This window comes from Myotis nattereri, assembly GCF_964212035.1.
Source record: "Myotis nattereri genome assembly, chromosome: 13".
Lineage (NCBI taxonomy): Eukaryota > Metazoa > Chordata > Mammalia > Chiroptera > Vespertilionidae > Myotis > Myotis nattereri.
Genome location: NC_138088.1, coordinates 56171672 through 56180787, shown reverse-complemented (window position 1 = coordinate 56180787; position 9116 = coordinate 56171672). Strand labels below are relative to the sequence as shown.

At 54.1% G+C, this 9116-nt stretch overlaps 1 protein-coding gene across 1 annotated transcript; it reads left to right on the top strand.

The window, feature by feature from the left end:
* Positions 1-369: 369 nt before the first annotated feature.
* On the top strand, positions 370-8398 carry PAOX (polyamine oxidase). Its single transcript, XM_081104417.1, has 7 exons — positions 370-594; positions 1094-1580; positions 2574-2773; positions 4826-5078; positions 5643-5755; positions 6253-6410; positions 7574-8398. The coding sequence occupies exons 1-7, from the start codon at positions 411-413 to the stop codon at positions 7715-7717; spliced, it is 1539 nt and encodes a 512-aa protein (XP_080960543.1). The 5' UTR covers positions 370-410; the 3' UTR covers positions 7718-8398.
* The last annotated feature ends 718 nt before the right edge of the window (positions 8399-9116 follow it).

Below are 9116 nucleotides of genomic sequence, written 5' to 3'. Positions count from 1 at the left end.
GCACGGCTCCATTTACATGAAATGTCCAGAGCAGGCAGATCCACAGAGACAGGAACTGGGCTATGGGTGCCGGAGGCGGAGCGCTGTGACAGTGTCGTGTTTCTTTTCGGGGTGATGGAAATGGTCCAGGCCTGATAGCGGGGGTTGTTACACAGCTCTACAGATATACTGTGAAATGGTGAACCGTACACGTTCAGTGGGTGCGATGTATGATATGTGACTTCTGATCCGTTGACCAAAAAAAAAAAAAGGGCAGGCTGATTTGGTTCAGCCCAATGGCAGTGTCGGCGAGTCCGCAGGCTCCATGGCCAGAGGTGGCCCCGGCGTCAGGAAGGCCCCGCCCCCCGGCCCGCCCGCTTATCTGCTCCTCGCCGCGGAGGGAACGCGCAGGGACGGCCCGGGACCGCGCGATGGAGCCGAGCGGCGGCGACGAGGGGGACCCGGGCCGCGGGCCGCGGGTGCTGGTGGTGGGCGGCGGCATCGCGGGGCTGGGAGCGGCGCAGAGGCTCTGCCGCTACCCGGCCTTCCGGCACCTGCGGGTCCTGGAGGCCACAGCCCGCGCTGGAGGCCGCATCCGCTCGGAGCGCAGCTTCGGTAACGGCCTCTCCCCGAACTCCCTTCCCGAGCTCATGCCCAGATCCCAACCGGTGCCGCCGCCTGGCCGGCCTGCGCCCTGGCTTAACCGACCCGGAAGCCTTCCCTGCCCCCTAAGTGAACCCCCGCCGCGCCCCAGTTAATCAACCAAAGTTCACTGGTCCCCGAAACTCAGCTGCCCGTGGCTGGCAGGGCGGTCCCTGCGGGGAGGGAACCCCATGACTGTACCCACCGCAGCCTGTGCTCGGTCCCAGGTCATCCCTCCGGTGTGCTCCCCAGGCTGGTGCAGGCCAGCACACCCCCTCCTCTGGGGTCCCCCTCAAACTAGGTCGGGCCAGGCCCTTCGGTGAGGGACTCTGGTCCTCAGGGACACGAGGCCCTGGGGCTGGTTTTCAGAGCATTTTGGGGAAGGGCAGAGCTGGCTGAGGTCCAGGAGAAGGGCTCAGGGTTCACCTTCGCGGGGACAGAACCTCAAGGTGCCATCTGTGTCCCCTCGCAGGTGGTGTGGTGGAGGTAGGCGCTCACTGGATCCATGGGCCCTCTCAGGGCAACCCCGTCTTCCAGCTGGCTGCCAAGTACGGGCTGTTGGGGGACAAGGAGCTGTCAGAGGAGAACCAGAGGATCGATACCGGAGGTCACGTGGCGCTGCCCTCGGTGTCCTATGCCAGCTCCGGGGAAAGTGTGAGCCTCGGGCTGGTGGTGGAGATGGGCCATCTGTACTACCGCCTCATCGACCAGTCCCGGGAGTTCCTGCACGCGCCCGAGGCCCCCGTGCCCAGTGTGGGGGAGTTCCTCAGGAAGGAGATCCGTCAGCACTTGGCCAGCTGGACAGAGGATGAGGAGACCAAGAAGCTCAAGCTGGCCATTCTGAAGAACTTCTTAAACATAGAGTGCTGTGTGAGTGGCACCCACAGCATGGACCTGGTGGCCCTCGCACCCTTTGGGGAGTACACCGTGCTGCCGGGGCTGGACTGCACTTTTCCTGGGTATGTGTATGCCACACCCACCCAGCCCTCCATGCTCCCCATGCCCGCTCCACGCTCCCCAGCCCCCCTCCATGCGCCCACCCAGGCCCCCTTCACCCACCCAGGTCCCCTCCATGCTCCCCAGGCCCCCTCCATGTACCTCTGGTGAAGCTTTGGGAGGCAGGGGAGTGGTGGGAGGGTCAAGGGGGACTTTTGTCTTCTCTTTTCATTATTATTTTTAAAAATATATCGTTATTGATTTCAGAGATGAAGAGAGAGATAGAAACATTAATGAGAGAGAATCATTGATTGGCTGCCTCCTGCATGCCTCCTATGGGGGATTGAGCCCGTAACCCGGGCGTGTGCCCTTGACCAGAATCGAACCTGGGACCCTTCAGTCTGCATGCCAACGCTCTATCCACACAACCCAGGGCTTTCTCTTTTTAGAAAGCTGGTCATTTGTTTCCCCAATTTTTCTCATTTAAGAAAAGGGAAATAATGATTTTTAAGAAAAAGTGATTAAAAGAAGGAAATGCATCTTGTAATGCTTTCTTCCTCCCATGTTTACGAGGCCCCTCAGGTGCTCAGCACTGTGTGAGGGGTCCTTCCCTGGAGGGGAGTGGTGGGAGGGTTAAGAGGGACTCAGTCTGGCCCCGGGCACTAGTGAGACATTCCCACTGGGCTCTCCCAGGTGTCCTCCCAGGCCCCATGCACAGGGAAGGGCCTTTGTGCAGAACCAGAGCACTGGGCAGGCAGCAGGGACCTTGTTCACTACCTTGGAACTTTGCCCATTTCGTCCTCCCATTAGCCGGGAGGCAGGTATTAACATTCCTGTGGTGGATCAGAAACCACAGGGCGGAGCCTGGCTGGAGGCCCCCAGGCCCTCCCTGACCCTTCCCAGCCTCCTCTGTGGAGCCTGAGTGGGGACAGAGCTGCTGTAGCTTCTTGGAGGGCTGTTCTTGTCTCCCCTCCAAGCTGGTCCTCTCATCAGTGCCAACACCCTTTCTCCCCCAGGGGCTACCAAGGACTCACAAACTGCATCCTGGCCTCCTTGCCCCAGGACGTGATGGTTTTTAACAAGCCTGTGAAGACTATTCACTGGAATGGGTCCTTCCAAGAAGCTGAGTCTCCTGGGGAGAAGTTTCCAGTGTTGGTGGAGTGTGAGGATGGAGACTGCTTCCCAGCACATCACGTGGTCCTTACTGTGCCCTTAGGTAAGGTCACCATCCAGTCAGGGTTTCCTCCCTTCTCAGCCCCAGGTGCCCTGGCCTCTGGCTCTCTCCCTTGGCGCTGGGGTTTTGCCTGGCTGCTAAGCTCACATTCTCATTCTAAGCCTTGGATAGAATGACCCTGTGGTGTTTTATAGCAATCCCAGGCTTTGGGAATAGGAGTGTCACAGAGAAAAGGGAAGTCAGCTGTTCTCATCCTTTGGAGGTCTTTTCTGGAAAGGTTGGGGGATCTCCTGATGGAGGTTCACCTGGGAGACAGCATGAAAGCCAAGCCTCAAAGTTAGGTCCAGCCATCATCAAGGAAGGAGTTAAGTACATAATCTGTTTAATTCTAGAGCTGATGCTTTCGACAGAGACTCTGAGTAGGAGTGTGCAATTTGGTAAAAGGTGGAGATGATTGAAATCAAAGTTTTGCCAGAGTTGTCTCATTTACCCCTGAGGCAGCCTGAGAACTTACCTGGCCCCATCTCCTGTTTGACAGATGTCAACAGAGATAAGTCAGTTGCCCAAGTTCACAAAGCTAGCAAGAGCCAGAGCTGACTTAAAATCTCCTCCATCTCCTACAAGTGGAATCTCGTTCTGCTGCTCCATTTGCCTCTTCTCTCCTCTCTCCCTTCCTTTCTTTTTTTTGTTCTTTCTTTCATTCCCCCCTTTGTTCATTCATAGTTGCTGGTGCTTACTGAGCCCTTGCTGTGATCAGTAGGAGCATTGTTACGACTGTCCATACTGGTCACAGGGAGCCAGGCCTGTACCACACTTGTTCTTTACAGCCACATAGAATTTTCTTCTATGCAGGTGCCATTGCTTAATATTACTTAACTAGAAGCCCGTTGCATGAAGATTCGCACAATAGGCCTTCCTTACCCTGACTGCTGGCACCAGTTTACCTCTGGCACCCGGGACCCAGGCCTTTGGTCCGGCTGCAGCAGTGAGGCTTGGCTTCAGTCTTCAGTCTTCACTCCGGCCGGAGCCTCCAGTCTTCGCTCCGCGCCTGCGTAAGCAAATTAACCGCCATCTTTGTTGGATTAATTTGCATAGTCGCTCTGATTAGCTGGTGGGCGTAGCGGAGTGACACCAATTTGCATGTTTCTCTTTTATTAGTGTAGACTAGAGCCTGATGCACAAAATTTGTGCAAGGGTCTTGGCCCTCATAGCCACAGCGGCTGCCTAGGCCCTCCTAGCCCCAGCTTCTTCCAGAAGGTCTTTCCACTGTTTGGGCCATCTGGCCTAATTAGCATATTATGCTTTTATTATTATAGATATGGATGGAAATTTAGGTTACTTTTATTTTTTCTGTTTCACACAATGTTTTACATGTGTGTTTAAGAATGCTTGTGCAGCCCAGCCAGCATGGCTCAGTGGTTGAGCATCGACCTATGAACCAGGAGGTCACGGTTTGATTCCCTGTCAGGGCATATGCCTGGGTTGTGGCTCAATCCCCAGTGTGAGGTGTGCAGGAGGCAGCCCATCAATGATTCTCTCTCATCATTGATGTTTCTATCTCTCTCTCCCTCTCCCTTCCTCTTTGACATCAATATATATATATATATATATATATATATGAAAGAACACTATATGGATATTTCTGTAGGACCTGAGTTGAAGATCTGGACAGGTGGGGATGGCTGTGGAGGGTGTGGCGACCCCTTCTGGTCCTCCCCACCCCCTGCCTCACTTCCTGTGGGTTGTCCATCCTTTTCTCATTGACTAGCGAGTTATGTGCATCTTAAGGGATTGGCTTCCACAGTGGCTGATTTTTCCTGTTTTGTTTGACTTGGCTACATTAATTTTTTCGTCTGGCAGATTGTGTTTATGTGGCCTCTGAAAAGGCCTGTGCTGTGCCTCTTACTGCTTCTCCCCACGATCCTGGGCGCTGTGTTTTCCAGGGGGTGAGAGGCAGAAGGGTCAGACACGAGCCTCCATCCCTACAGAGGCCTCTCTCTGACTCTTCTGCGGGCTCAGGGTGAGTTTCTGTGGTTGCTGATTCCAGTTACGGATATTTCTGTGGTGTAAGTCGAGTCCAATGATAAATTCCAGGTTTTCTTAAAGAACATCTGGACACCTTCTTCCAGCCGCCACTGCCCGCTGAGAAGGCAGAAGGGATCAGGAAAATGGGCTTTGGGACCAACAATAAGATCTTCCTGGAGTTTGAAGAGCCCTTCTGGGAGCCGGACTGCGAGCACATCCAGGTGGTGTGGGAGGACACATCGCCCCTGGAGGACACCGCTCCCCCGCTGCAGGACGCCTGGGTCAAGAAGCTGATTGGCTTTTTGGTCCTGCCTTCCTTTGAGTATGTCTGCTCCCATTTCTCTGAGGAAGCCTGCGTGCTGAGAGGGCTGGCTCCTCGGCGTCGTTTGGGTTGATTCACTGTGAGGTGTCTGGAGGGTTTCATGGTGGGGAGCCTGAGGGTTCCCCAAGGGCTGATGATAGATAGACCGCCTGGGCCTAATCCCTGTGGGACAGATGGGCACACTGTGTGGCTTGTCAGCATTGCTGAGGCGCAGAATGTGCTGGTGGATGGCAGGCATGTTTAGTCAGTAAGAAAGTATTTGCTGAAATACAAGCTGGGGCTTGTAGGTCACAGAAGAAGTCTGAAATGTGGACATGTCTGTAACTGGGAGGCAGTGCTTAAACCCAATGCAGTCATTGAACAAAGCATCCTTGTAAGTCATGGGATCAGAGAGCCTCACTTGAAGGGCTAAGTCGTGTGTCCCAGACATGCAGCATAAGCAAAGCAACGCGTGTGGGCTTGGTGCTCACTCAGAAATCAGAACAGGAATCATTAGGGAGGGAGGGACTGATTTTTCCAGCAAAGCCCAACATGGGTTGTCTCAGTGGTGTGTTCTCCGCGTAGGTCTTCCCATGTCCTCTGTGGGTTCATCGCTGGACTTGAGTCCGAGTTCATGGAGACACTGTCAGATGAGGAGGTGCTTCTGTCTCTGACACGCATGCTTCGCCGGGTGACAGGTACTGACCATGGCCATGGCTCTGCCTTGTGCTCCTTGTTGGATGACCTCTAAAGGGGAACCAAACTTCCTAACAGTGAAGAACTGAGTTTGCCTCTGAGCCTCCAGGGACGATCCTTCCTTATATTGGTGGGGTCACTTATCTGAGTTCTTGTTCCTGAGCAACTGAGATGGCTTTGCAAACACTTTTCACTTCCCTTTTCTAAAATATGCCACCAAAATAAATACAGCAGCCCTTAACCAGGGCTTTAAAGATGAGACATGGAGGCTCAGACAGCGCAGTGACCACATGGTCACGTGGGGTGAGGATGCAATGATGGCGTCCCCAGTCGGACAGAGTGGGTAAGACTGGGAGAGCCTCTTATTCATACACTTTGTGGCTTGGTTTTCTTCCTGGGCAATTTCTTTCATTTTAAACTGTTCAGTCTTGAAAATGAAGGCCCAATTGCAGGCTTGTGGGAGGAGTCCCGGTTCACGTGTGGCATCTCTGTGGTTCAGGGAATCCACAGCTTCCTGCGCCCAAGAGTGTGCTGAGGTCTCGCTGGCACAGCGCCCCCTACTCCAGAGGCTCCTACAGCTACGTGGCCGTGGGCAGCACCGGGGATGACATTGACCTGCTGGCTCAGCCCCTCCCTGCGGACAGAGAGAAGGCCCAGGTATGGTGTGGCCCCTGGATGGGAAGGCACCGGGGTCCTGCTGAGCACAAGAGAGTGTGGGTGGGGCTGGGGCCCCTGAGACTCAGAATCCCTTTGCTTTGTATTTTCATTGATTTCAGAGAGGAAGAGAGAGACAGAAACATCAATGATGAGAGAGAATCATTGCCTCCTGCACACCCTACTCTGGTGGTCAAGGCCACAACCCGGGCATGTGCCTTGACTGGGAATCAAACCGTGACCTCCTGGTTCATAGGTCAACGCTCAACCACTGGGCCATGCCAGTCAGGAGAATCCCTTTTCTTTTTGGAAATCAAGAATACTTTTAAAATGTATTATCTTCATCAGAATTCTACACATACATAGCCGCAGGGCACATGCTCGTGTGGCTTCCCAGGGCTCCAGTACAGACGTCCCAGTGGAATGGGCGCTGCATCACCTCCTGTGACCACGCTCAGAAGTCAGAAGGCACCATTCTGGGGCAGGACATGGGCCCCACCTTTCTGTAGGAGTCTCCTAGTTTGGGTATAAAATCGTGGTTTGAGAGTCATGCCCCTCAGGGTTTAGAACATTTTCCACTGTTGCTGTTGGGAAGTCCAAAGCCACGTGGAGACCTTTCTTCCTTGTGTCCCGTGCTCCAAACTCTTAGGAAGCTTAAAAGAGCATTAGGCTCCAACACCCACGGAGTCCAGAGGCACGCCACCCTTGGCAGGCATCCACTCCCTTCACATGGCTTGTCTTGAGCCCCTCAGTCAGCTGGGAAGTTCTTGTGAATCATCTCATCTTCTCTCTGCTTTCTTTTCTTTTCTAAGATTTCTGTTGTTTGAATGGTAGACTTCTGGACTGGTCCTCAAATATTCTTATCTTTTTCTCTCCTAATTTCTATCTCTGTTTTTCGGTCTGCATGTTGGGGGATGTTCTCCGCATTGTCTCCCAGGCCCTCTGTTGCATTTTCCATTTTGTGATCATGTTTAATCCTGAATGTTTGCCGTTTGAGCCCTGTTTCCGTGAGAAGCACCCACTCTTGTTTTGTGGCCACATCAGGGTGTGGGGTTAGGTGAAGAGCAAAGCCACCGCCTCATCATCAGCTCTGTAGCCACAAGTGGAAGGCATAGGGCCTGTTGCTGGGCCCCAGCACCCCATTCTAACCCCACCCTTCTCTGCAGCTCCAGGTACTGTTTGCAGGAGAAGCCACACATCGGACGTTTTACTCGACCACACACGGGGCTCTGCTCTCTGGCTGGAGGGAGGCTGACCGGCTCATCGCTCAGCTGGACCCCCAGGCGCAGCTGCACGGTCCCAGGCTCTGAGCCAGCCCTTTCCCCCCTTGCCGGGGGAGGCTGCCACCATCCTTTCCTCTGTTCAGCCTGGCTGGAGACTTGGGATGTATTGTTACGGGTCATTGCTCTCATTTTTCACGACTGTCACTGGGTCTGGCCATGGCTGAGCTGGAGCTGGGGTGGGGGGGAGTCTTCCTGGAGAAGTGAGACACAGGTGTGACCAGCTGCTGGTGGGTGGCTCACATAAAGCGTGTCAAAACCTCTGTGTCCAGAGTCGTCCTTACGCCTCAGGGCTCCAGCATCTGTGGCTTCTGCCTTCAACTTGCGCCAGGCCCAGTCATTGCAGGGCCCCTGGACTCTGGGTGCTGTGGTTGCCCCTTGTTCTGGGCATCTTCAGGTGTTTCTGAGGGCCAGCAAGTGGGGAGATGGGAGGGCACAGGAGGCACCCCATCCTGAGGGTTTCTGGAGGAAGTGAACAAACAATGAGGCCTCAAGAGTGCGGAGGGTCAGGGTAGCCGGTGTGTGAGGTGAGGGAGGAGAGCGCTAGGGGTGCACTGGGCGATGTCGGGGTGTGTTGGCATACCAGGGGTGGGCAAACTTTTTGACTCAAGGGCCACAATGGGTTCTTAAACTGGACCGGAGGGCCGGAACAAAAGCATGGATGGAGTGTTTGTGTGAACTAATATAAATTCAAAGTAAACATCATTACATAAAAGGGTACGGTCTTTTTTTTTTTTAGTTTTATTCATTTCAAACGGGCCGAATCAGGCCCACGGGCCGTAGTTTGCCCACGGCTGGCATAGCCCCTTATCCTTCCTGTCTTGGGTCAGATTGCCCCTCCAAAGGGTCTTCCTGCCCCTTGCCCAGGAGTTGTATGTGTGCCAGTGCTTTGTGTCACTGGAGTGGTTTTGCTTGGACCGCTTCCAATCAAAGCTGTGCAAGAAGCCCAGACTTCAGCAGGGGTTTGTTTGCGTTTCACCGCCCTAGGCTAAGAAAGGTTGCAGCTCCAATCGGATGCATAAATCTGTATCGTTAACGCCCACAGTTGCATCAAGGCATGAGGCCTGGGGAGGTATTTCTGTATCCCAAGAGGCAAAGGCAGGATGCAGGCTGCTTCCTGGGTGGGAGGCGGCTCAGTGAGAAGGACTGGGGGCTGAGTCCCCACCGGTTCTGACTCATCCGGAGGCTCACTCAGCGGGGAGGCCACCTGGCAGGACTTGTCTCTGGTGGTGGGCACTTGTCTCAGCCCCAGGAACCTTTAACGCTGCGTGTTAGGAACTTTAAGACCATCAAGACCACCGTGAAGATGTTTTCATGTTGAGAATCTGAGCATGTTGAAGTTTAGGAGCTCGTTTCAAAAATCCCGTTAGAGAAGTAGTTTTGTAACTCGGTGTGCGATTGAGTAGTTGCTGGGACCCAACTACGTCAC